Source organism: Megalops cyprinoides, chromosome 20 (genome assembly GCF_013368585.1).
Source record: "Megalops cyprinoides isolate fMegCyp1 chromosome 20, fMegCyp1.pri, whole genome shotgun sequence".
Taxonomy (NCBI): domain Eukaryota; kingdom Metazoa; phylum Chordata; class Actinopteri; order Elopiformes; family Megalopidae; genus Megalops; species Megalops cyprinoides.
The window spans coordinates 19,376,100-19,403,461 of NC_050602.1; the positions used below are offsets into that span (position 1 = coordinate 19,376,100).

A 27,362-nucleotide genomic window follows, 5' to 3' on the forward strand; every position below is an offset into this window, starting at 1 on the left:
TGATATTTACAATTACTCATTAAGACCGAAGAATATTCAGCCTTGCTAGGTCAATATGACTCTGTGTGCATACATCTGACTCTCAATGAAAAGACATGCAAGAAACACCAGTTGCACAATTTCACTTCCAGTAAAAAAAGGAAAACAAAGTTTTTATTAAAGAAGTGTAAAAAATAAAAAAACTCTTGATACATTTTCTCATAACCATCAAGTCAGTTCAAATTATATATGTGTGTATATATAATTATTCTGCCTAAAGGTTAAAAGGTCCATAAACTTTCAAATAAAATATATTTCAATTTTAAAATTTCTTCAATAAACTTTTTTTTCTTATTTTTAGTTATAAATTGCCTACATGTTATACACAGGAAACAAAAAAAACGTAATAAAAGGATCACATTATAATCTGGGATATTCAGGTGAGCAAATAAATTGTAAAAAATAAAATATGAAAAAGAATTATATTAGCTACAGCCTGATGGCTTCAAGACATGCAGATTATGAACTTACAAATAATAAATTTAAAATATTACACTTTTCTCATCATTAGTCTTGTGTACACCCACACAGTCCTGATGATTGCATTTGGGATATTTACAGTTAGGTCTGAAGCCATGTTATAGAAAAAACCCTTTTGGTTCTGCATAAGAATACTTAAAGAGAAGAAAGGGAGATCCAGGTGAGGGCAATCAAGGGGTCCTCAGATCCCTCTGCAAAGCCTTCCTCTGTTCTACAGTCTCCCATCTAAACTTTCCTTATTAAACCCTGTTTTCAAACCTTTTTTTTTTTGGGGGGGGGGGGGGGGGAGCTAAAAATATACTCGTACCTTTACAATTTCTGCTGGCATACATTTAGAAAAAGCTCTCGTTTAGGATTACCAGAGCCCTGTCTCCTTGGGGCATTTGGTAAACCCTTGACTCATATCATTAGAGATGGGCCTTTTTACAGGCAGATCCAGGACTTTTTTTTTTGGAAAACTGGGCTGTACTTCTGCACATGGCACCACTGGTCACACGCAAGAAAAGCACTGGAACTACAACTCCCATAAAAACAGCATTGGTAACGCTAGGACAGGAAGTGTGGAGGGGAGGGGTTATTTGTTCAGAACCCCATGGGAAAAAGAAAAACAAGTTTTTGCACCCCTTCCACCTTCAGTAGAATGTGCCTCTGTGGAAATCAAGTTTGTCAACATTTTACTGCAAATGACCTCACCATCTGGAGGCAGAGTGTGACTAGACTGGGTGAAACTGAAATCTGACAGGGCACATTTAACAGCTAAAAAGGCCTACTCAAACACATCAAGAATAAAGAAACAATTTGCGCACTTCTGATCAACTTAAAGGCCCACGTCACAAACGTTTTGCCCCCTTTTTTAACTGGAGGAAATGTCAAAAAGTCCGAGTGCCGAAAAGAAATAAGACAAAATAATAATTTCTGCATCCTCCACGCCATCCTGCACCTCGTCTCGAGCTGTGTTTTAGAACACACACAATCAGAAATACAAACCGGACACATCACACCGACACGCACAAAAACATGCAAACCGTTCAAAAACCACTAATCCTCGGAGGCCCATGTTAAAGGCTCTCCTTCAAACTCCAACCCCAACCCCACTTTACTGTGACGGCCCTTCATTCACCACCTCTCGTACAAACTACCAGACCCATGAAGCACCGCACGCATAAACTGCAGTTTGTGGGGATCTTTTTCAAAAACTTGACTGTGAACATGTTTTTAACCTATAGTTAACAGTCTGGGCTCGCTTTATGGCTCCTGATAAAACCACATTAGTGAGGTCCTCTTGACCTTGCTTTGAGGTCAGATGGCAAAGAAGGAAAAGACGAGAGAAAACCTGTAGCTCTTGTTCTTGGATGACAGCACGGTCCCACAGCTCTTTAAAGTACAAAAGAAAGCGAAACACTTCAAGTGTCTGGAAGCCCTGTGTGAACTAGCTGCCACATTGCTTTTCATGTGTTATTCACATTATTGGTACCAATCGCGATGACTGTGTGTTACAGTGCAGGGAGGATGACCCTGGACATAGTGGACAGTGTAGGGACGTTGGAAGCCCTTGATATACAGTCTGCCATGGCTTTTCTCACACGATGGATGTATATTTGTAGGGCTACATCCACTGAAAAAGTCCCCTGTCGCACCAAAGATTCCAGGTCTCCCAAGTTATAGAAGAGTACAAGGAGCCGGGATGGATGGTCTCAAAAGGCCGGCTCCAAAGAGCTGGGGTGGAAGACTGGAGTTTAACGTGCTGTGCCCCCCAGGAGCCTCAAGTCGCCCCCTTGAAAAATCCAAATGTCCCCCTTAACACGTAGGGTACTAAAATCAAGATATCCCCTTTCGAATTCCAAGACACATGTAGATACACTCAGCTAGACTGACTGCGTCTTTAAAAGGACGAATACTAGTTTTACTCACGCAGTCCCAATGAAACTGGGAGTGGTGCTCTCATGAGAGACAAATTATAGAAGGGCCAACCCAACTCTAATACCACATTTTCTTCACTGTGGGCCCTCCAATGTCACAGGGTGTGCTTGCATTTCAGGTCACAGAAAGAGCATACCCGTGTCACTAATGCCACAGCAGAGAAACGCAGTTTGCGGGATTCTCGTCCAACATATTACCAAAGTTAAACCTATGGGTGACCCCACATGAAGCCACAAGCAAACCGTCTCAAAACACTTCGCAAAACAGCAAGGATAACAGCTTTGATTTTAGCAGGATTTATGCATTTGAACCCCTACTGGTTTTAAGGTGTCGCCACCACTTTCTGAACCTTGCGACAAAAAGCCAGTGAGTCTGGATAGTGTCATGTACCATACTGTGACCTATTATTCACTATCAAATACATTACAAAAACCACTTCTCAAAGTAATACGCATCGGTGTCATTTGTCATGACCAGGGAGAGGAAAACACAGGGGTCAAAGATCAAACAAACCAGGGACAAAGCTCAGCTTTTCTCAACCAAATCTCAATCCAAAACCCAGACCAGTCCTAAACTGTCGGAGAACCCAAGTGCGGAGAGAAGGCATTGAAACATTGACCTCTGGCACTGAAATCGTATCAAGTAACTTACAATGATCTCCATCTCAAGTAAATCTTATATTGGACATTAACCCTTACATCAGATATCAGTCCTTAGCAATATAATTCACACATATGTATATGAATGAATATATATCATGAGTTCTGTTCCATTAAGGGTTTATCAGCACAAAAATCATACTGTGATATTTTGGTCTGACATGTGTTGTGTGTCTATCCTATGTTTTAGTTTTCAGCATTGTACTTCATACATAGACATTGATAGTGAACAAGATTATGGGGGCGCCTGCAAATTTCACTAGCCACAACCTACTGGATTAGGCAGAACTGATCGACATCACACACCACACAATGTCCACTTTGCTCCTCTCCTCTGTGGCGTTTCAGTGATAATCTCCGGTCTCCCCAGAATATTGCCGTCCAAACATGCGAAAAAATGCAATACATCTGTACAGGATAAAACTCTGTTTTAAAAAAATATTTAACCAAAAAAATCTGTTCCCCGTCCTACTCAGGAATTTAAACATTTTTAAAAAAAGTGTTAAAAAAGTGCGCCAGACCTTTGCTGCTTAATTGAAAAATACCTCCAAGTAACTAAAAGTCTCAAAGGAACTCCTGTGTGAAACGCACACAGAGATCTGAAGCCAGAATAAAATATATATGTATATATATGTATATACACATATATATGTACACACACACAAACAGACCAAACTGCATCAGATAAGATTAATGCCTGAAGAAATAAGACACTGGTTTCTTTCCCCAAAGTCCACATTGAAAACCAATCTTGCATTGTTTCACAGAGATTCTCTTTGTTTCATTAGGAGAAAAAAAAATTCTGCAGTCTGTAACAATTGCATCATATTTAGCATTATTAAAATCAACGTCAGTATTAGCGTCATCTCTCTCATGTGGTTATTACTGTCGCTCCCGTGAATACAGCTCGGTGGCTCCCCGTCCGTTTCTTCACAGTCAGCGTAGTGCAGCTGTCGTTCGGAGAACAGGAAACTGAAGTTCGGGTCTTTGAAACTTTGCTCCCCGGGTCTCGCCGCCCGGGCACTCCTGCGGTTTTCGGTAGGGGGGGGGGGGGCATTATGAGAAGATGCGGATGCACTGCGTGGCCACGGTATGGCAGACAGGGCACTCGGGCTCGGAGGACTGGCAGATCTGGCCGGCGCAGTCCATGCAGAAGAGGTTGTGGCCGCAGGGCACGAGGGCGGCCGTCACCTCGCTCTCGAAGCACACGTAGCAGTCCCTACTGGCGCCCACTGGCGCCCCCGCCAGGCCGGCCGCCTTGAAGCGGCTCAGCACGCCGGCGCTCACCCCGACCCCGCTGCCACCACCCTCTGAGTCGGTGGGAGACCCCCCAGGCAGTGAGGAGGCGGAGCAGGAGGAGTAGCCCGTGGTGCTGCCCCCGCTGCTGCTGCTGCCGCCGCTGCCCCCCGAGAAGGAGGCGCTGCCTGCCTGCAGCCAGGAGAGGGCGCTGAGCGGGTCGCTCTGAGCGCGGCGGGCCAGCGGGTGTTCCAGGGCGGGATCTGACGGGAGGGTGGGCGACAGGCGGGGCGTGGCCACGCCCCCACTGACCACGCTGCTGTTGCGCCGCTGCTGCGGCGGTTGCTGCTGCTGCTGCTGCTGGCCGTTCACAAAGGGACCCCAGATGTTGGGGCTGCTGAATTCGAACCCGAGGTCGTCTGCCGGCGGCGCGGGCAGGCAGGGCGCCGAGTCGCCGCTGAAGGAGAAGCCGGCGCCACCGCCGCTGCCCGTGCTGAAGGGGCTGGTGGGGCTGCCGCTCTCCTGCGGCTCCGAGCTCACGCCGCCATTGTGGAAAGACGCCGGCGCCATCTTGCGGCCCGAGTGGCGCAGGGCGAGGGGGAGGGCTGAGGACGAGGCCGGGTGGCCCCCCCTGGACCACAGCGCCCCGCCCAGCCCCAGCGAGCCAAGCCCCTCCAGGCTGACGTCGGTGCCGTTGCTGTGGAAGTCGTTGTCGCCCTGCAGGTCGACGAAGGCGCCGGTGCGCAGCGTGATGTGCGTCTCGATCTCCTCACGGGCGCGGTCCACGTTCTCCGGCATGCCCGTCACCTCGAACACCGGGTCCTTCTCGCGGCTTGGCGTCACGATGTAAGTGTGCGTCTGCTGCTGGATGCGCTTGATGGTGGCGCCCTTGGGTCCCACCACCAGCCCCACCACCCGGTACGGCACCCGCACCTGGATGGTGGTCTGCCCCGGCAGGTGAGGGGGTCCCGGGAGGTTTCCGCCGCCCCCCGGCCCCGCCCCCGCGCCCCCGGCCTTGCAGCGGGACGCCCGGATCATGGAGAAGTGCTCGGCCGCTGACAGGATCTCCCGCTTGGCCATCTCCACGTCCTCCCTTCGGCCAGTCACGATGAACACCGGGTCCTCTCCTCGCACCGGCGTCTTTATGTAGGTGTTAGTCTTCGCCCGCAGGGCCTTGATCTTACAGCCTGGAGGCGGGAGTGACAAGACAGATTTCAGACTGTGGATTCACAGGTTTCACCACTCGCACTCAACTCCTTTCTTGAATTCAAAGGTTGGAGTTTTACGAGGTCATAGTGATATTTATTCACTACAGACTGTCTGTTGCACTGTGTTCTGGAAGAAAGGTCTGGAGGCAAACAGGCTATCAGTTCCGACCCGACCGTCGCTTCTGTAAGAAGAGTAACTAAAGCGTTTAAGTCTCTTGTAGCGCAGCGCATTGTTACCTTCAAGACACTGCGCTGTTTCTTTAAATATGGACGGCGCATGTCAGCCAACCAATAGCGTGCGGAGTCTGTGATGTCATTGTGAAAGGCAGAAAAGCATGGCATTTTCAAACAAAGGGAACAATGCAATAACGCTATCACAGCAGTGCCGGGCACGTCAAACCCGACAAAATTATGGACAAAACGTTTCATGTTTGATCAGACGGAGTGAAAAAATATAACTCTTAGTGGTATCAGAGACAGCGATCCCATTCACAAGTGCATGGCTAGTCAGTCTGAAAACACCGCCCCACGCCCGTGTAGTGTGCGATCGGCCGCACTGCTACCAAACTGTTACATCACAACAGCCCCAACTTAAGTGATAACAACTATAAATGAAAACTGTGATACCAGTTTAGCTACAAAGTCCGTCTATAAGTATAGTTTTAGTGTTTGCTGAACAGTTCGATCACGGCTAACTGCAGCGAGTAGGGTTCCTTTGTTTGGGACTCTTAGCTAGCTAGACATGTCCAGACTCCCGACAATCTAGTGCTTTGTCTGGCCGTCTGGGCTACCTCGCCCCTCCCCCCATCTCCTACATAAACTAACCGCTCGGGTTTAAGAGGTTTCAGAAATGATGTACGGTGTGGAAAAATGTAACAGCACAACTCTAAAATCAAAATCGCTGCAGCCATTAAGCTCAGTAACAAGCCATTAGCCATGCTAACTCCACATCGGCGGTAGGCCGCGGTGAATAAGCATTCGAACTTTTGAGCGCCGCAGCGTGCAAACAAAGAAAGGCGTCCTCTTAATGTTAACCAGCAAGCGCTAACGACGTGTCGCGACATACAGACAAATAACTACCACAATGACAAGACGACCAAACTCACACAATACACACTGGCTGCTTTGGTTAATCGTTAACTCCAGCCGTCAATAACAGTTACTGTGGAACTACGACAAAAGGAAGTAGCTGTAGTAGCAGATAGCTTTATATGGCTAACTGAAGCAGTCCAACAATCATCAATGAACGGGGCAGCTGATCACCTCAAACATATCACTTTTAAATAATTCTACAACACACCAATACACGGACATCTTAATACACATGTATAGCGTAATACACAACGGCAACTGATACTCAACATAAAGAATGTACTGGCAATTAGTGAAACAGATGCTATTCATTTTAACTTGGCTACAACTCACCTTGTCTTCCCACAATTTCTGCAACATGCTCCGAGCTGGGCACGGGCACACATTCGGTCATGTTGACGCTCCGCTTCCTACTGCAGAGCGCCGAGTTCGGTTCCCCCAGCATGGAGGAGTGCGAGTGCGGGCCGGCCATGTGGTATCCCCCCGAGCCGTAGTACTCCGGGGACGGGGAGCAGGATGTCGGGGATCCGAGAGAGCCATTGGGATGCTCGAGCATTTGCAAGCCAACGTAGCCCCCTCCCACGCCATTGCAGGTCTCGGAGATGGAGTTCGGGGCGTCTAGGGGGTCGACCAGCGCTCCTCCGGTAACACAGTCCCCCTTCTCAACAGCCATGAGAGACAGCTGGTCGAATGCAAAGCGGAGCGCCTCCTGGTGTTCCTCGTCCCGCGATTCCGCGTCCGTATCCCCGGGCAAGCTGACCCCATTGTGCTGTCCGTTCACCATCTCGTGCTCCATCATCTCTAGGTGAAACAGGGGGCTAGGCATAGTCCCCGAGTTTAAACATTAGACTCGAGACGCAGTGTTGCTGAACTCCCCTCCCCACCCCGCACTGCTCTTTCTGCAAAAAAAAAATGTTTTAACACAAAACACGTTCACTGTCCCGACACAGATGAAAGGCATACAAAGTTAGCTAGCCAGCTCCGCCTGTGCTGCGGGACACTGCCTCTCTGATGTACCGTCACTTTTTATTCCAGTCCCTCTTCCCTGTCCTCGTCCCGTTTGTTGTTTGATCTCATCCTGTCCTCTTGCAGTTTGCAGAGCTTTCAAATGCCTCCCATAACTGTCATAATTAGAAGCCACTATCTTTGCTTGCTAGCAAGCTAAGTCGTTCCCACTTAAGACCAATAGCGCTTTCTTTGTCTTTTCAATCAGTTACCTCGCCAAGCGAAAAAGGAAAACAATGTCAACCAGAAAGAGTCGATATGTTTTAACTAGCTCGCTTGCTAATGGTAACCCTCTCAACCCTGTTAGCTAGCTAGTCACGTTGTCGCCTTTGTTTGAGAATAACATACTTAGCTGGCTAAGAGCTGAACAAATGAATCGATCGCTAACAAGGCAATCGGCTATCAGCAATTCCCTAAACTAGCTTCTGTTTAGTGGAAGCTTTCACTCACTTTTCCTCCTCGTCACGACCCTTTCCTTCTATCCGTTTCTTTCTTTCTTTTCTGTCTTGAGCTAGGGATGCTCAGTGGCTAGCTGGGTAATTTGGGGGGCGTTGGAGAAAAGCTCAAAAACGCACGAGTAGGACCGGGGAATCGCTGGGTCTAACTCATGCAGATTTCCAAAGCTTTTAGCTTCCTACCATCCTATCTATCTATTTGCACCCTTTCTATGCATTTCGTTGTAACGACCTCACAATTTCTCTGTGTCTAACCTCTTTCTCCCTCTCTCCGGTCCGCCGCCTTTGTCTCGCCAGGCGCACGCCGCTCTACCCGTCTCCCCGCACACAGCACTGACGTCACTTGCAACACAACAATGAGTTCAAAGGCCACGTACAACTACACGCAGCCGGGAGGCACGTTCTGCGTGCATTGACCGACGGGAGAGCGAGTTTTTTTATTCTTCATCACCAATTTGATTTTACGCGGTGATATAATTTCCCCGCCAATACACTTAAAATGCACTCCCACATTTCACGATAGAGACTTTAGATATTCCATGATACACGCATAAATTTTACAATGGCTATCTCATTAGCGTTGAACTAGCTAGGCAGCTCAACAACTGAACTAGAGTATGTCTGAGGCATTTGTTCGTAACCTTGCTGCAAAGTAGGAAAAGCGACGTGACTGCAGGTATCCACGTGGAAAATGCATCTCAGCGCAGACCGCGCAACACTTCAAACACTTCAGAATTTAGATTCGCCATCTGTGATCCGAGCTAACCATTTAGCCGGTTAACATCTGAAGTTACCGGGCTATTTGTGAATTTCAGTGTTATTTTTGAGTAACTGCCACGGTCGGTGGGCTACCCTCTTCAAGTGGGTCGGGCTGACGTTTTGTACCATCGTTGTTATTGCGCAATTATTCCACTAGGCGAACAAACCTGTGGCCTCAGCCCATTCCAACAACTACGCATCTAGTCACCCTACATTCGTTCCTCAACAAAAACTGGATTTTCGTGCACAAGGATTTCAGACAACAAAACTGTATTATATGGTATGCATATTTCAATCCAAACCTACCGAGGTGATGGCGTTATGTAGGGAGCAGAAAGACAACATGCAAGATCGATTACGTCAGCATGAAACATACTCGTCAAAGTAACCATTTTGCTTTTATTATGATTTTAAATTAGCAGCAAACATCCACTGACTAAAAACGTCTCAAACCAAGTACACTGTGGGTTTGGCCACCCTCTGCACAATTCAAGCTCCCTGTGGAGGCGTCACCAATGTGCTTAATTTCATCATTTCACTTCCTGGAAGATGTCACCATTCCATCCAGGTGTTACAGAAGTGATCATCAGATTAAACACTAGGAGTTACTGAAGACACACAAATGCAAAAAAAAAATCATTTTCAATGTTTTATAAATCATACATAAAACTCTTAAAGAAACAGAAAGTAATATGTGGCGCAATTGTAACATTGTGTGTGCCACAGGTAACAGACTTAAAATATAGCAGTAAAAAGTACAAAACCAGATTTAATTTCACACAGGTACAACAAAATGGTTGTGGGGGAAGAGCACTGACATCAATTTGCATAAAACATACAGACTGCAAAAATGAATACCTTTTAAAAAAAAAGTCTGGAAAACAGATTAGTTAGCACCTTGCTTTTCTGTAGCCATAATGCAAGTAGCTCCAATACCCTTGGTCATATCATAAATTACTAACCATTAGAAATAGTTTGGCTCTGTCTCTGTACTAACAAAGTTATAACTCCAACACACCTCATGGGTAGAATGGCCCCTGAAAAACATATTAAACCCTCGCTCTACCCTCCCCCCCCCCCCCCAAAGACTTGGTCCTTCTTTTTAGTCAAAACTAAAGAACCCATTCACAGAGCATCCTCTGTCATGTTTTCTGATCAGTATCACTAAAGAATTAGTTTACGTACATTACTGGTTATTGACCTTTTTCTATTTATTTGACACCACAGTCGGCATATAAACCTCCTCCTTTACCGTCTAACACAAAAAAACAAAAATTGTGACAGAGCAGATATTTCTCCATTCACTTGCCTCAAGTCACACTCAGAGCCCCTGTCTCATCAGCTACCAGCAAATTCAAGCTCTACTGCTGGCCCCTTGTGATTATTCCCCACCCAAACACATCACTAGAGAAGGAACACAGGAGTGTGAGTGACAAATGGGAAAAGGGGAATGCTCTACTACAAATTTACATCAATATATCATAACATGACAACTCACCCCGCCCCAAACATACATAAACATATTTCAACACACATAAAAAATGCATTTATACAATTAAAAGTCATGTATAACTTCACACATCCCAAAAATCAAATAATATTAAATTGCCAAAAAATAATAGAGAGAAAATATGAATTTATCAATCAATCTGATAGTGGACCATAACAGGAATGCTTCATGGCAGATTGAGGTGGGTGTTCCAAGGCTTTGGAGGAAAGGAAATTCGAGTGTTCAGATTTTGTAGTACGAGATGGGGGCAGGTAGCAACAGGGCCCCAGGTGGTCAAAAATTCTTTTTACATGGACCAGACGATGAGGTTGGTGCACATCACACGGAAATTTCTGTGTGCCATTGTTTAAGCTACAAGCGTTCTGATTTGCTAGCTTGTTACGAACATACTTGAAGGGGCACAGAACATCAGAACATCCATTTTCAGCATAGAACAGCTGGCAGCAGGAGGTTCTGCTGACTTCAGAGCTGCCCTGACAGAGGACAGAAGGTACAATGGCGCCGAGTATCTGGTCATAACAGAATATCTACGGTAAAGTCCGGCGCAGACATGTGGAGAATACCATTTTCCAGGCCAGCTCTATACCACCCCCTAGTGCTGAAAGATAAAAGAAAGAGAAGAGAAGTTTACAGCACATCATCATCAAATACTGTACGCCGCCTCTACACTAGTTACAGGCAGTTTCCAGGGACAGAACAACACACACATCATGCCCATGCTTCCTTTTATAATGTCCAAACACTGGCTGCTTGGTCAGCGACTGTTTTCTAAAACACTGAGCACCCATCACACTCCCAATGTTGGGCCCATCATAACGCAGTCCTTATGAAAGCTTTATGCAGTTCTTAAGATTCATAAACATTTACGGCAGCTGGCACATAATATCACACAGCAGGAAGTGTAACCATACGCTGTGATAAATATTTGAGGAGTTAGGTTAATAACCTGAGAACTTCAGGTTCAGCTCCAGGGCTGCTGTGCCCTTGACTGAAATATGTAACAAACTGCTTCAACAAATATCCAGCTAAATAAAATAATAATGTAGAAAGTAAGTTTTGCAAGTCATGCTGGACAGGAGCAACTGCTAAGCAAACATGTGATGTAGGTGACATTACCGTGACACACTGCACCAGAATGTCAGAGCTCCAGAGACTTCTGGCTTTTGTAATACCCAAGTTCTTAGTTACATAATTGGATCCATTATTATACTAAATAAATTATTAATGCAGGTGGCATCTGGTGAAATTTCATGGCCTCCATGTACACAATCACCTACATTTATTGTATTAATTACCATGTTCAAACAGAACAAAAAACAGAAACATCCCTGGCATTCCAGCAGCAGGCTCTCTGCTTCACAGGCTGCAGCAGCTAACCACACCTCAACAACAGAAGCCCCACCCACCTCCAACTCCCAATGCTCTTCATTTGCTATAAGGCCTTCTCGTCATTGTCCGGTTGGTTCCGCTCCTCGAGCCCGTCACCGTCTCCGGGGACCTCCTCCACATGGGCCAGCATGTCTGCCATCAGGGCCTCCTCCAGCCTCTTCCTCACCCTGTGCACCAGCTCCTCCTGCTTCCTGCAAGGGCACAGTCAGACGCCCGCAGCATGATGTAACCAGTCTTACACTCGCATTCGACACTCCCACGCCTGGCATTCAACCGCCGGCCTTTCACCTTTTATTCATTCTGATGTACCGCCTTGGTGCGAAAGGAAGTGAGAAATTCCTTTGGTTTCAGTTTTTTTTTCTGCTCGAGACAATATTTGACAGCGTATGCATTGAACTACAGTTCCCAGAATACAAATACATGGCTCAGAAAGTCTTTACTCCTATGTGACAGAGCTAACTTCTGTTTGAGGGGCTTATCAGTTTACTGAATGCAGAATTTTTATTCTGTTTTAAAAAACAGAATAGCATACACTCCATAAAGGGGCAACTATGCCAAGCTCATGCGTTTCCCATGTTCTGCTCCATGCATTTATGGATGATACTGCTAGACAAGTTACAACTCCTCAGAGCCAACGCTAAACAATGGGAACCATAGATTAACGGTGAACAATTAAAAACAATGTCACTATACCCTTCTTAAACACTGACTGTACATTAGCAAAAAAATTCTAGCTATTACCAATCAGACCCCAAACACCACAGTAGAGGGCTAGCTGTCAAACTGCTCCAGATTTCCTGCATTTCACACTGGCCCCAGGACTCCTGCACTGAGCGTAGTAAGTGGTACAATCACTCACTGTGGGAAAATGATAAAGCCCCCTTCCCTTTATCCCAAATGCCCACGTGTCATGCCAACCCCTGTGGGGTAACACGTGGGCCCTGGTGTCCCGGTGTGAGTACCTGATGTCCTCATCTGAGACCATGAAGGCTTTGCAGAGGGGCTGAGCCGTGTTCAGCCACACCCCTGGGTTCTTCTCCACGGCCACGGACACCTGGCCGGTGATGGGGGCAGCACTGGTGTGCAGGGCGCTGGAGATGGCCGACAGGAGCGTCCTGTCCGTGCACCCGGGACCCACCCCTGGGGGCAAATGGGGTGCGTCACACCATACACCACGGCACTGTTTTTATACCCGCACAGCGCTCACGCACATCCACTCCCCACCCTGCTCCTCATGTATGTTTTTCATATACAGTCTGATTAAAAGCTACTCAAGATTCACCCCGCCACCTGCACGATTTAAAAGATAAGCACCTACAGTCTCTAAGCAATAACAATAATACAAATACATTTCATCTGGACCACAGAGAAAACTGTAAAAGACGGAGTGAAAATATATTTGACAGCAAAACAGAATTTGGGGACCAGAGGAGGATAAAACGGAGTAAGGAACCACATTAACGGGCGAGAGAGAGATCTCATAAGCCCAAACATGTCTGGAAGCATCATATTCAACCAGAGCTGCTCTGATTTGAACTAATCATATTGGGATTTCTGTGGAGAGCACTGTCTTTCAAGTGGTTAAGTGAGAGAGACAGGGACATGAGCTCCACCTATTATGGGGCTGGTAAGAACACACTCTCCTATCCCTTCTCTCCATTACATTACATGACGTGCATTCAGCAGATGCCCTTATCCAGAGCGACTTCCAGCACAACAGAACATAAGTGTATCCACTCGATTTAAACATGCAAGTGTCAGAGCAGGCTAACAACACTGCCAGACCGGTGAGTGTGAACAAGCTAACTCGTGCAACCTGACAGAAGCCAAGTATACTACGATAGCTCACTCTGCAGCCCCTTGGGCAGGTCCATGGTCTTCACCAGCTCCTCCGCAATGTCAAAGGCGTTCATGCCACTCAACTTCTTCTCCCAGAACAGCTGTGGACACACAGTGGACATGCACAGAACAAGAGACAAGCAAGAGATCAAATACTGCCCTCCAAACCACACAGGATGTCCCATTAATGCCGAGTGTCCTGCACCCTGCCCTCTAGACCAGGGGTATTCAAACAGGGGGGGCACCCCACGTCATGGATAATTGGGGGAACTGCAGTGGAGTCATGGTGAGTCATGGTGTGGATGGATATATTTTTTCCATTTGTAGTGCAACATCAAAAGTAACGTCTGACGAATAACAAATTAAAGAAGAGAGAGAGCAAGCGCCATGGAGGTCCCATCTTGTCTGTGCTTGGGCTTTAGTATCTTTGTGCAAGACTGAAGTAGCCAGATGCCTTGGTCTGATGTCCAGCAGAGTGCAGAACATGTGGGAATGCACATTTACCTGTCTGGGCTGGTCGATGGCTTTCTGAGGGTCAGTCTTCACCTTGTTGCTGGGGTGATTAGTGACCTTGGTGACAGGCTGTTTGAAGATGGATGCTGTCTGTCGCACTGGCAGAGAGGTGCTGAGGTCAGGTTTGCCCTGTGCAGGTCAGAGAGCAAAGGTGTGCTAGCATCCTTGTCCCTGGAAATCTCTATGCTGTCTAACATGCCTTCCACACCAGCATGTGATTTCTTACTCTTTTTTTTTTTTTTTTTAAATCAGTCAACTGTAGACAATATTGCTTTCTACACTGCTGCCCCCTGGCTTCCTCCTTTTTTGTGATTTCCCAACTTGACGCAATTTGTCATGTCATCTCAGATGCCAATTTCTAACCCATCAGAGAAGGAATCCATTAGCCCTATCCAGTAGCCCTACAGACAACCCCAAGGACCCGCCCCAAAAGCCATGTGAATGGTGCCGTTCTGGGGCAGACGCACAACGTAACAATTGCAGCCATCACACACACGTCACACATTTCAGAACTTTGGTTTGAGAGCTGTGCAACAGATGAGAGCTCCCTCACGCCAGAAAAAACCCAACAAAGACGATTGCCCGAATCATTTTTACCTTTCAAAACAACGGCGCAAGGAGCAGCACTCTCACCTTAACATGACTGTTATCATAGCGCAGTCTCTGCCGGCTCTTGCCCAGTTTACCCATCAGCATCTTCCCCGCGCGGAAGTCGAAGGAGCTCAGGTCCACGGAGTTGCCAAGGTAACGGGCCAGCTGTGGCTTGCTCCGGAACTTCTTCCCAGCAGGGCTAGGAGAGGGTGAGAGGGGAGATGAGAGGTTTGCATGCACCACACAGAACAGCACAAGTAAAAGTGACACTCGTTCAGTATATTCATACTGCAATGTATCTACCCCCCCACCCCCACCTCCCACCACCACCACCACCAACAACAACAAAACAGGCCTTCAAAGACATCCATTGCAATGTCAAACACAATACCACCAAAACCACCAAACCAAAGGCACATTCAAGATAGATTACTGGAGGCAAAAAAAACAACACAACAGGAAGAAGGTGCAACAATGGGTAGCCAATATGAGTATGTTTATCTGGAACCTGTTTACTTCACTGCATTCAGCCATACACCTATATTTGTTTCAAGAGGTTTTGGCCTAGGGTTTTGTCAGTGATCTTAAAGCCACCGTGGAATGGTTTGATCAAGACCGTACTGGTGGAGTGTATCCACTAATACGCGTTACTGAAATACACCGCAGAGCTTCCACTTATTTGTATGACTGTCTGGCTAAGCTCTTTTTCCTCCGTCTCTGAAGACTTCTACAAGCACACAGGAAAGTGGGGGAGGGGGGATGAGGAGCGTTGTTTCACCGACAAAATGTCCACGTTAAGTTGTGTGTGACTGCATCCCTCACTGAAAGATCTCATTCTCATTTAACCGCTCTAAAGTCACTGACACAATACATGTAACACACAACGAATGCACATTTTCTCTGACATCATTAGCGACTCCTAAAATAGACAGCGGCACTAAAAATCAATTAGCAGCTCAGTGCACTCGGCTCACCTCGGAACGAAAACAAGCAAAGAGAGGACCTAAAACCAAATTCGGGAAACCCTGCCTTCGCCGCACTGTTCGACGGCCAGCCCGCTAATGTTGGTGAAGGACTTGCGTGTGCTGAGCCTCCATTCATGACAGAGTATATTAAATAAATGACACAGATGCGACAGATGTGAATACGATGATTCGCGATGCACGGCGAAGGGTAATGCTGACAAACTTTGCCAAGTTGCAACGGTTAGCCCGAGGGCGCATGCACAGTAGCTACGCATGCAAGTTTCCAGCACGTATTTCTTCAAACCACCAGGTGCGCACACACCACACATGGCACAATGAAGCGATTAACGACACGATACCATAAACTATATAAATGCCCCTCCTCCTCCCACCTTGCCTCCGTTCATCCTCGTTTTCCTCGTTTCTGCTAAAAAAGAACAATACAAGAGTTGTTCCCTATGCAGCGGCCAACTTTACCAGCTTCCTTTTTTTGCACCATAATCTAGGAATCTATGATTATGATGGATGTTAGCTCGCTAGGCTAAATTATGATGAGCGAAGTCAGTGTATTATTCTTACAGCACAGAAAGTTTACAAACTTGCTATGGCTAACTAGCTGGCTACTACTTCAAGATAGATAGCACGCTTTGTGAATCACGTGATACTAATTAGCTAGACAGCGATCTGGGTAGCCAAGTAATGTACCGTCTTAATCTTAATTCATAACCAGCTAACTAACGAATTAAAAAGATTAAAGATCCTCTGGCACGCCAATGAAGCTTATTCGCCATCTTCGTGAAAGCCAAATGCAAAACGTAAACAAGTACTGCTTACTGATTGACCCAGTGACCCCCATACTAACTTCCGAACCTGCCCAACTAGCCGAGCCCCCTCCCAAATCCAACAACTACAGTCTACCTAACTTAACAGACATCACTTTCCCAAAAAACAGACCCGACTTGCTCGCCACTTCTTTCCTTTCCCAGCTTTTGTGCAGAGCTGCGCACTCCCACCTTTTCCTCTCCATGTTCTCCAGGGGTTTGAATCTGCTGAACTGGACAGAGTTTGGCTTTTGTTTGTTCGCTTGTTTTTCGGGAATATAACTCGTTTAAATTACAGACATACACCAACGTGATTCTCACAGTCTGTCATCTGCTCCGTGTCAGTGCACCCCTCTCCGCGATCTCTGTCGCATCTCTTTGTCGCTCCGTAGATCCCTCCGCCGCTCTCATGACCACATCACTGCCCGTATTTCTGGCGGGGGAATATAAAAACACATCCGCCGATAGGAATGACAGAGTGCATTCGATGTGTGATCTGTACTATATGATGAAGGTTGACATTGTAAGAGCGAGTGAAAAGTGACGTTTAACTTACATAAAAACTTGTATAAATACTGGCATTCCGCAGAGTCTGAAATTGCTGCGTTCAAAGTACACCAGTAAGGCAAAGTATCGTCGTTCAACTTGCTTTTATATGTACACAGACCAGTTTATCGTATATTTTGAGTCAAAATTCCTGCCTATGGGTTCTCTATTGTGCAGCATCTGCAAACCTGTACATTTTGTCATTTAGCAGCCTGTCTTATCTAGAGCACCTTAGAAAGAAAGTGCAAAGTGCATCGATTAAAGTTGCATCAAAGACGTTACATACAGGGCACAACTGACCACGTTCGGTATATAATTCACACTTAATATAAGATATTAACACGACCATTAAGATCGTAACTTAAGGCTTCGTTTAACTGCAGCTTAATTGAATTTATTATACGCATAGTGAAATTGGAGGCTCAGTTAACTCTGCAAGACACGCGGAGACAGCTGCCATAAAGGCTTAAATTAAAAACTGACTTCAAAGATAACTGGTAGAGATGGACATCAATTTTCCTTTGGGTTTAGCAGGAAACAGGGGTTAAACACGTGCAAGAGCCAACTGATGCTGAAATATTCGTTATTATAACCCTTTTATTGATATCAAGACTGTATCACGATCCGTCAGTTTATCTCCTTGTACTTGTACAAGTAAATTCACTGCGATACTCTGCTGAATCCACTGTTTTAATGAGTTATCTCTCCAAAAGATCCAAATTAAGTGTGTTGTTTTACATACGTGCAGTAACAAATGAATTTGTTTAATAATATATCGCATCTTCTGCCGGCAAAATACATTGGTTGCAATGCCTCTTATCGCTATTCAAAAAAGTACGTTATTGCAACGCTTGTGACATGCACTTCAGCAACAGCGAACGTGAATAGTGTTTCACACTTGCATCATTTACTTGGTAAACTGGAATGTACTACGTCACTAAATGTTTATATTTTTAGCGACATGCAGTATATGTCACTATTGATATATTTGATATGAGAACAATTTAATTAAGTACAGTATTCATATTTGTGCAATTTTGGTTTTAATGGCTATAATGGTTCAATGGCCCAGTTATAAAAAAAAAAAAAAATGGTAACAATGACGGGACCTGATGTTGAGACTGATTTTATTTCTAACTAATATGGTGCCATGTGGTTTGGCAATATGATCGTCATGTCCAGTCTTAGTAAGTGAATCAATTTTATAAGGACAAGGGAATTAAAGGTTCATGGTCAAAGAACAAGTGAATCAGCAATTGATATTACAACTTTCCTCCGGTTAGCCCATGTGACTGTAACCCAGATTGATTCAGATGGCAGGGACAGAGGTGGCTGGAGTTTTTCGATTTCTCCCCTTGTTTAAACAACTGTGGCCCGTACCCACTGATATGTAGAACTTTAATGTATACAAAACATCATAATTAATGCTGTATCTAGCAGACAGGAAATAAAAGAGAAAAGCATGAGTGCCTTCTGTCCCTAAAGTTTTTCCATCATTCTGTGTTCTGACAGTGTCTTGTTTTGATCCATATTCATGAAAAAAAATGTTCAAAGCAGACAACATAACATTCAAATTATATTCCCATTAATTTAGGACAAACAATGACAACAGCACAACAGTGAGTTCAGCATTATGTTCCTATTATGTTCCTCTTTTCCAAGTCAAAGTGATGTGGAGTTGTGCCAAGACGCACAGAGTCCATCTTGCTGCTGACCTCCCTTGCCATCCCAGCCTCCGCTCCTATAACATCCCTGCATGGACAGACAAACAGACCAGACGGAAAAAGAAAAACATCACTCCATCAGGTGACATCACTTATGCCCTCCATTTGGTCTTTTTCATCCTCACAATTAATTGTAAAAAGTTCTTCTGGATCCAGGAGATTGCTGCGGAAAAGTCTTTGAGTGGCATTTCACATTTCATTTCCTTGCCACCCTTAAAATAGAATCATCCTCTTTGTCCCAAGGGCATTCATTACACCAAGTAGCACCCAAAGCCATCCACAACATTTTACAGTCATCCTCACAGGAACCTTTTATTTGAGAGAACTGATAAAAAAACAATACAGCTTTAAAAAATGTGCCTTTTCCAGGTATAACAAGTCAGCAGGTTAGAATAATTCGATCACTAGCCAACTGTGGCTGAATGCTGTTAACATGACAGAATCACAGCCCTGCCCCAAGACAAATATTTTGATGCACTGAATCAAGGCAGTGATAAGTGACAACAAGCATTTCAATCCACAATGAATGATTCAGTCGACAATCAACCCAGTGTGGAAGGAAGAACATTCAGAAGACACCACATCTACAAAATGACATCCAACTCACCCATCCGATTCACGTCGGCAGCTACTCATCTTTGCTGAACTTGCCCTTTACGTACGGCACGTAATCAAGAATCAGCCTCCAGTCGGTGAAGTGCACGAGTGCCACGCCGCCGACTGTTCCCCAAATCGCCATCGTGGGGACCCTTGACGAACAAAAACATAGTAGGGGAAAGGGTTATTGGTTTTGCTTCCACATGCATCAGCCTTGTCCGTCCATACAGGCAATCCAAAAGGAAGCAGGCGGACAACAAACCAGAAGCAAACACGATTTATGTCGGACATGTTTTAGACGATCTCTGATTTGCACCAATATGGAAACACACTGATTGACGTTAGCCAGCCAGTCACACTCTGCAATACATAAATGTCAGTTACTGTACAGTCGACAGCTACCTTGTTGGCTTGGGCTTCAGGTCAAGTCGAAAAAAACTCGATAATGTTATCTGTCTGTATATAACTTTATTCAGAAAAGCAGATGACACATGAGCTATTTGGCTGACCTAACGTTACCTAAGATTGCTAGCAGACTACAGAGGTAGTTAGCTACCAGGATGAAATAGACGTAGCTATTCGGAGACCACGGGCTTCTTGGCTACATAATGAATTTAGCCAATGTTATTTAGACTGATTAAAACTTACCACGTCTTGGCGATCGTGATATATCTCTCACCTATTAATTTTCGGAGCATTTTAAAATTCCCTGACCTTCCCTCTGCAACTGGAGTTCCGCAACATGGACGTGCTAGGACCCCAACGTAAGCCACGCAGGGTGCCAGTAAGGAATCATTTCCATTGTTCTAATTTTATTTGGGTAATGAAATAGTTACAAACAAAATTTTAAAACATGATTATAATTCATGTATCTGATGTTATAATTCATGTATTTAGCATTCATTTTCACTTCAGCTGCTTAAGGCGAAAATCCGGGCGCATGGGTCCTTTACTCGCAGGAAGCTGGCTACAATGGTTCAGTTAAGGAGTTCCGGTTCATTAAAAAAAATTCTCAGCAGTTGAGAAGTTCCGGTAATTTTGACGTTGATGGACACTTGCACTTAAATGAGGACAGATCAGCAATTTTCAACGAAAAAGTGATCTATTAAAGGTCTTTAGAGCACTCCGTCGTAAAACACCTTCAACTGCGACTTAGATTAATAGACTGACAAAAGTAGCTATATCATAACGAATTTCAAATAGGTATTGCCACCTTTCAGTCATGTGACATCGTCTGTGCCGAGGACGTGGAAGTGTTCCTACGTACCCAAAATGACATTTTTCTGCCGGTAGATTGATCTTCCCCAGGGACCAAGGAAAAGTATAGTGGATTCGAATGCTGACATTTTGAGTACATTAAGGATGAGTCCAGCATTACAGTTCTCACGCATATGCTACTGTAATATTCCAGTAACAGATGTTCCTCTTGCATTGAAACTGCATTATCCCCTCCTTTTGTGTCACACACATCAAGAATCTGCCATTGTTGGGCTGTCCTAACCTGTGGCTCATTCACATTTTGGCCTTTTCCCTTAGCATGGAAGGGTGCAGTGACCCAGTGGTCTCAGGGAACAGGGAACTATTTTGCTTATGGTGTAATTTGTTGTGGAAGCTGGTTGCCCTGTTTCAGAACTCTAGAAGAGAGCAACCTTAGGTGATCATAACTTCAACAACTGATGTATTCAAAACTGGGGTCACACAGGTTGCTCAGCATATGACAGGGTTCATTACTGTCATCTAGCAGACTTACATAGGTTACTGTTTTTTTTTAAATGTTATCCATTTATGCTGGATATTTACTGGGGCAAGTGTGGATTAAGTACTTTGCCCAAGGGAACAGCAGTGCCCCAGCGGTGACTCAAAACCAGCAACAAAATACTCAGCACCAAGGAATAATGAAAACACACAGGTTTAAGGTTGTGGAAAAACCTTTATTACAATGTTTTTTTTTTCCTTTAATCTTTTAAGTATACAAGTTTCAAAAGACAGACATTGAAAAAGGTATATTTCTGTTATTAAAAATGGCACATTTATTGCTACATTACTGTTATATACAGGACAGTTCTCAATAGCTACTTAATATATATATAAAAAAATAAAAATAGGAAACTGGGGACAGGAGGAACTCTGGGAACAATCTGTGTCCCCAATGTAACCGAGACGCCAGGTTCTGCTGTGATGCGTGTCTGTACTTGGGGCAGTTTGACGGGTGGGTATTCCATTGTATCTCACTGTGCAACAGCTTGTAACCTAGACATGCAAACGCCTCATTTCACCCTCAAAAGCAACTGATGAGCATTATTCCAAACATTTGCTTGCACCATTAAATAAAGTATTCGTTCTCGCGTTATATTGTGAAATGAGTCTCGCTATATCACTACAGTTTGGAAAAGCTCTATCAGTCACGTTATAACGTTGTGAGTATCAGAAGTTGAATGAAGACGCCGTTTTAGTAGGGGGAGGGGCCAGGTCTAATACTGCTGGAATTTTTTCGGCGAGTATGGCAGGTAAAACAGTCAATCAGGATGAAAAGGTAATTTTTATTAATGCAATATGGTATGCCCCTCCCACAGCCACACCTTGTGTATCCAGCAGTGTGGATGGACCAGAAAGTCCAACAGAACACTATGACACCATCAGAAACAGGCGTCTCTTTGAACCCGGTAGTGTCGCAAGCCGCACTGACCGACACCGATCGAGGCGCTATTGAACACAGAAAACAAACAAAAAAAAAATGACTTGAAAAATGTACGCAATAGCACAACCTACACAGTAGCAGGAGAAATGGTTTCAACCCAGAGTTTTTAAAAAAAATCTACAAAACAACATTCTTCTACAAGTGTTTATGTTCAATTAAAAACAGATGCATGGAAAAAAATAACATTTTCTTTCCGGCAAATATTGTAAATGTCCTCCCTTAAAGCCTAAACAAACAAATCCATTGGGCATACCAGACATGTCAGTAAATTCATGTTTAAAAAAAAATCAAACTGAAAAAAAAATGTCAGGCACTGATAAGGTATCACTCTCCAACCATGACATCTGAAGTCGAGAATGAAAAGGCCACGTTATTGATTCCCCCCCCCCCCCAAAATACATTTCCCCTTTCTAAAAACTTAATTGCTTTTAAACCTCTCGAAATCAATACACCATGACTGACTAAACAGTTGAGCTCCCCTCTGTGGTCAGATGGCAGTACTACACCCTGCCTGTGTTCCAAGTGTCAGACTGGGCAAGAACTGACTGCAAAGAAATGTATCAAAATCAAAATCTTTTTTGGAACGCCAACAGTCTCTTTTTCCATCAATTTCTTCCTCCCATACAAAAGTCAAGATATACTGCTGCTACATTTCACGACAGTTTTACCTACCACATGGTAAGATGCCAATGGACAAGTTTCCATACCTTAGTGCTATGGTACATAATGTTAAATGAATTCTGAGGGGAGAGAAACCCAGTTAACTAATTAAGAGCAAGAGCAATCCCCATTTGAGGCATACATTCAAAACCAGTTGCATATTTACCATTACAGAGGATATTCAGTCTCAAATACCTGTGGGAAATACACTGGCTAAAGATGCTACAAGAGCATTCTACTGTACCACCACCTACCCTGAAACACACACAAGTGTGTGTGTGATGGGAGTACTTAGTTCATCCTCAATTTTTAAAAAGGAAATTACAATCTGAGCAACTGAAATGAAAACATCCACTTCAGAAGTGCTCCTGCCATGCTTGGAGGGGCCAAGGTAACCAAATCCATCCCCACTTACTGCGAAAGGTACTCATTCCTTTGAGGGAATTTGACATTCTTACAATGCATGTTACAATTTAGTCAGTTTTACCACAAGTTACATTATCCCAGTGCTGCCTTTCACGCCCGTTTCTTTTCCCTTCCTGACCTTTAAAACACAGCCAATGGAACTGTGTAACATACCAGATTTATGCTCTACCTTGCTTTCTAGAGGAAACAACATGACTGTCTGGTAATGGTAGTTTTGAGAATTCGAGTTTGTATCAATCTTCTCACCATTCAACATTTTACTCTAAACCCCCAACTACTTTTTTCAGTTTGTTTTTTACTTTAAAATCTACAATGTAGAGTCTAATAAAAATATATTTATATATATTTATATTTTGTTCATCTTACATAATGTTTTATGTATGCATGAACTGGACTTAGTTTATACTCCTGCTTTGTCTCATTGTTAGATGTTTCTGAACAAAAAATCCTCACTCTACAAACTAAACTATAAATGAACAATGGAAGCACCCAGCACAGCTAGGACAGTGACACTGAACACAGCTCAACACAGCTCCACACAGCTCCACACAGACACAGGCTGTGAGGGGAAGGGGTGGCACACTTGCAAGGGTCCCGGGGGGCACAGTTTGTGTGTGGGATTTCAGTTCAGGTCCTCCGAAACAGAAACAAAGGATGCCACAAGCCTCCGAATGACAGTACAATCTGTGGAAAGGGCTTGGTTGTCGTCTCCTGGGGACTCCAGGGCACCTCGGTTTTTGGGAGTCTGAGAAATCCCTCCCTCCTTGTCCTTCCCCCTCCCCCCAACTTTTTCCTTAATCTGACATCCTTAGCCATGGCTCAGGGAAGCGTGGTGAAGCCTGCGTGTTGGCACCAGTCTGTGGAGCTTGGCTTCGGGGCCCCAGCGCTGACAGACAGTGACAGCTGTCACCCCCACTGGTGCCTTTGTGAAGCACTGACCTCACTGCCCCAACGACAACTTGAGCAGAAATGGAAAAAGCCAAAAAACAATAACACCTCCCCCCCCTGCCCCCTCCACACCCACGCGCACACACACACGCACACACACACACACACAGTTGAAGCACCCCTGTGCAGGCTTCAGGCGCCCCTCTCCGCTCCTGTGGGAGAGCGGGGTGATGGGTGGGGGAGGGGGAGGGGTGGACCAAAAGTCGAAAGGCCGTTGGTATCCACGGACGTTCACAGAACGTCTTTGTCTGTTCCTGAATGTTCAGCTCGAAGTAAAAGGACAAGGAGAATAGGGGGTGAGTCCTGGGGGGGGGGCGGGGGGGACTCACTTAAACGCGTGCTTTAAAACAGCACTTAGTCCTCTTTGCCTTGGAGACTCTCAGTCACTGTGTCTGGCTTCCACGTATGAGAACTGAAGAAAACAAACATCTCCAAATATATATTTTTTGTCTGTGTGTCTGTGGAGCTGAACATCATGTTAGGATTCAACATCAAGAGTTTGGCTCTGTGCCTGCACCCCTAGTCCTGCCCCCCTCCCCTCTGGCAGGTTCAACTCCTGCTGTTGCCATTACCTAATAAAAGGGGTGGGGCTTGCTTTCTTTCTGTAATGAATGTACAACGACACCATTACCTAATGGGGGAGGGGGGACTTGTTTAGGTAATGAATGTAAGACTCCACCATTACCTGTTGGGGGAGGTTCTTGCTTTCCTTCTGCAATGAATATAAGACTGCACTTTTTTCTCAGTTGGGAATGACAAACTACTTTCAAAAGAAAGGCAAATTCTCATTTGCTCACATGAAAAATTCTATAAACACTTTGTTCCAAAAATGTAAGCAATTTGTTGAAATTTGTCTCTCGCGCACACACACATGAAATTATGTGACCCATAGGCACATGTATTCCTCCTGGTTTCACTACCTCCGTGTTTTCAGGTCTGTCTCTCGGCAGTGTTAAAAGTCTTGCTTGCTCCTCTTGCCAGATTCCATATTGTTATGGAAGCAAATAAGTATAAAAAATAATGGCAAACTTCACATTTGCGCTGGTAGTCATGGTCAGGGTTGTGGCCGACTGGCGGTGTCAGTTTTGGCAGTGTGTGCATGCGCGTGTGCGTGTGCGTGTGTGTGTGTGTGTGTGTGTGTGAGTGAGTGTGCCTCTTGTATGTACACAGACATGTTTGTCGCGCGCACACACAGAGAAGAATGATGGAAGAATATTAAGGCCACGTCTTCCGAGAGCCCAGGAGATTCCACAGGACCTGCAGAGGCAGAGAGAGAGAAACGCATTCAAACGGAGCTGGTTAACGCATACAGTGTCACACAGGAAGTGACATCACGACCAAATACCCACAGCACAACAAACAGACCAGGAGGAGATGGGCTTGCGTGCTTTAGAAGTAAAAGCAAAACTGCCCTTGCCATTCAAGCGCACAGGGCCGCTGGATCCCATGGTGACAGATGTGTGCTAATCTGTCCTTCGGTCTTGCTTCTGGTTTTTTTTTTTTGTCTTGTCTATTTGACAACAGAATTCATGACAAATTTCTTCTCTGGATAAATGATAGCTGCAAACCTTGATATCATAGCAGTGCTATATACCACATAGAAACTAATATTCTGTTCACCCTTAACAGCAACTAATGGCTAAAACTACCAACTAATGGCGACTACCATTCTTAATTGGGTAATTGTTCAATTACAGCATCTGTGTTAGTGATTCCAGACATCCTTGACTGACTGTACCTTTTCTATTCATTTGACATGCATATGATGGGCTAACACCAAAACACCCGTTATTGTCCACCTTTTAAATGAGAGGGTAAGGAAATAACTCTGTGACAGTGGTAGAGGAGTCCATTTTGCATGGTGTCTTGCACTAGGACTTACCTGGGTGTTACATATGGCTGACAGGGTTATGCCCTTCACCCCCCAGGCCAGGGTGGGCCCCTGACATGGGCATCTGGGGGTCCCCCACCACCCCGGACACCTTCTCCTCCTCCCTGCGCTTCAGGCATGCCGCTTTGGGGTTCAGGTTGCGCTCTTTGAAGAGAGGTGGGAACACCGAAAATAGCAATCAGCTCGAGTAAGCGAGGGCAGCACAGTAACCCAACAATGCAATACACTGTCAAAAGGTGTTGGACGTCTGCACTGAAAAATATTAAGCACACACTGAAATTTGGGGGGAGGGTGTATTTGTTAAAAAGTAAGGGTGAGCCAGAAAGGATTAGCAAGGCATGAAGCTGGGGTCTGTTACGCTGTTACATCAGGCCCCCACCCCACCCCCCCAGAAAACAAGGCAACAAAAAAAGAATAGTAGAGCGAAGATGATCATTTGAATGGCATGGGACTGACAGACAGCAGAAGCCAGCATTACGGACAGAGGAAGAGCTGAGCAGATGGAAGCTGTGGCAGTCTCTCCCTGCCCTCCCTCGGTCTCATCTCACACAGAGAGGCGGCAGCAGCAGCAGCAGTACAGCGGCAGAGTGCGGGTCTGTGGCGCCTCCTGGTGGCGGGAGGCGGGAGGAGGAGGAGGAGAGGAGCCCTACCTCGCACCTGCTTCTCCAGGCCCAGAATAACCTGCACTGCCTGCTGCAGGATGATCAGTTTGGTCTGGGCCTTGTCGGTCTTCAGGTGCATCTGACACATGCGGCCCAGCTCCCTGAAGGCCTCGTTAATGTCGCGCACGCGCACCCTCTCCCGCGCGTTATTGGCCATGCGCCGCTCGCGTTCCCGCTGCTCCTTCTCCTCCGGCGTCAGCCCCTCCTCCGTCGCGCTGCTGCGGCCAGAGGGGCAGTTAACACAACCCGGGAAACGCCGAGAACCCGACCCCCCCACCCCCACCCCGCACCGCTTCCCAGCATGCCCTGGGCACCTGTGCCGCCGCACGAGTTCGGCCGTCACTTTCGGTCTCCGCCGCGCTCACGGGAGCCGGTGTACTCGTGGGGGTTAACAGAGGCCTGTGGCCTGCTGGGACTACAGTGGAGGAAGAGGAGGGACTCGCCCTCTTCATCTCTAAACGCCTGTCTAGTCACAGAAGGAGCATGGGTTTCTAATGCCTGACCAATACTAGGGACATCAAAGTCTTTAACCAATGGGCATGTGCGTTACACATTACCTCAAATGTGAGATATGGACTTCAAAGTTCCAAAGCACCTAAAAAAAAAAAAAACACTCTTCTGACTAGCAAGATGAAGCTTGTACCCAAAGGCAAGCCTGAATCCCTGTCTGGGGATCAAAAGGAGAGTTGGGTCCCTTCCTCCCATGTGAAAGTCAGAGGACGATGCTCC

At 45.6% G+C, this 27,362-nt stretch overlaps 4 protein-coding genes across 22 annotated transcripts in view; all 4 read right to left on the bottom strand.

Annotated features, from left to right (window-relative positions):
* Positions 1 to 3,964: 3,964 nt before the first annotated feature.
* On the bottom strand, positions 3,965 to 8,411 carry LOC118795826 (RNA-binding protein MEX3B-like). Of its 2 annotated transcripts, XM_036554572.1 has the most exons (3): positions 8,350 to 8,411; positions 6,968 to 7,452; positions 3,965 to 5,521 (listed from the first exon to the last, which is right to left on the bottom strand). In XM_036554572.1, exons 2-3 carry the CDS (start codon positions 7,431 to 7,433, stop codon positions 4,155 to 4,157), a joined length of 1,833 nt encoding a protein of 610 aa, XP_036410465.1. In that variant the 5' UTR covers positions 7,434 to 7,452; positions 8,350 to 8,411; the 3' UTR covers positions 3,965 to 4,154. The 2 variants fall into 2 exon arrangements, with proteins under 2 accessions (XP_036410465.1, XP_036410464.1); XM_036554571.1 differs by having other exon boundaries at positions 6,968 to 8,406.
* A 1,508-nt stretch (positions 8,412 to 9,919) lies between these two features.
* Positions 9,920 to 16,888, bottom strand: LOC118795588 (methyl-CpG-binding domain protein 3-like). 4 transcript variants are annotated; one of them, XM_036554183.1, is made up of 8 exons: positions 16,674 to 16,888; positions 16,053 to 16,084; positions 14,738 to 14,894; positions 14,096 to 14,233; positions 13,602 to 13,692; positions 12,715 to 12,892; positions 11,770 to 11,943; positions 9,920 to 10,961 (listed from the first exon to the last, which is right to left on the bottom strand). In XM_036554183.1, the coding sequence occupies exons 3-7, from the start codon at positions 14,798 to 14,800 to the stop codon at positions 11,796 to 11,798; spliced, it is 618 nt and encodes a 205-aa protein (XP_036410076.1). In that variant the 5' UTR covers positions 14,801 to 14,894; positions 16,053 to 16,084; positions 16,674 to 16,888; the 3' UTR covers positions 9,920 to 10,961; positions 11,770 to 11,795. The 4 variants fall into 4 exon arrangements, with proteins under 4 accessions (XP_036410076.1, XP_036410075.1, XP_036410077.1 ...); XM_036554182.1 differs by having other exon boundaries at positions 16,053 to 16,087; XM_036554184.1 differs by lacking the exon at positions 16,053 to 16,084 and having other exon boundaries at positions 16,803 to 16,888.
* A 1,738-nt stretch (positions 16,889 to 18,626) lies between these two features.
* Positions 18,627 to 20,096, bottom strand: LOC118795808 (cytochrome b-c1 complex subunit 10-like). Its single transcript, XM_036554542.1, has 3 exons — positions 19,997 to 20,096; positions 19,359 to 19,500; positions 18,627 to 18,779 (listed from the first exon to the last, which is right to left on the bottom strand). Exons 1-2 carry the CDS (start codon positions 20,044 to 20,046, stop codon positions 19,380 to 19,382), a joined length of 171 nt encoding a protein of 56 aa, XP_036410435.1. The 5' UTR covers positions 20,047 to 20,096; the 3' UTR covers positions 18,627 to 18,779; positions 19,359 to 19,379.
* Positions 20,097 to 24,158: 4,062 nt separating this feature from the next.
* Positions 24,159 to 27,362, bottom strand: part of LOC118795592 (transcription factor E2-alpha-like) — a 36,619-nt gene continuing 33,415 nt past the window's right edge. For 6 of the 15 annotated variants that reach the window (XM_036554197.1, XM_036554190.1, XM_036554192.1 and 3 more), the window contains one exon: positions 26,133 to 26,851. In XM_036554197.1, coding sequence (XP_036410090.1) covers positions 26,446 to 26,851 — 406 coding nt within the window. In that variant the 3' untranslated portion in view covers positions 26,133 to 26,445. The other 9 variants (XM_036554202.1, XM_036554198.1, XM_036554193.1 and 6 more) reach the window with 5 other exon arrangements.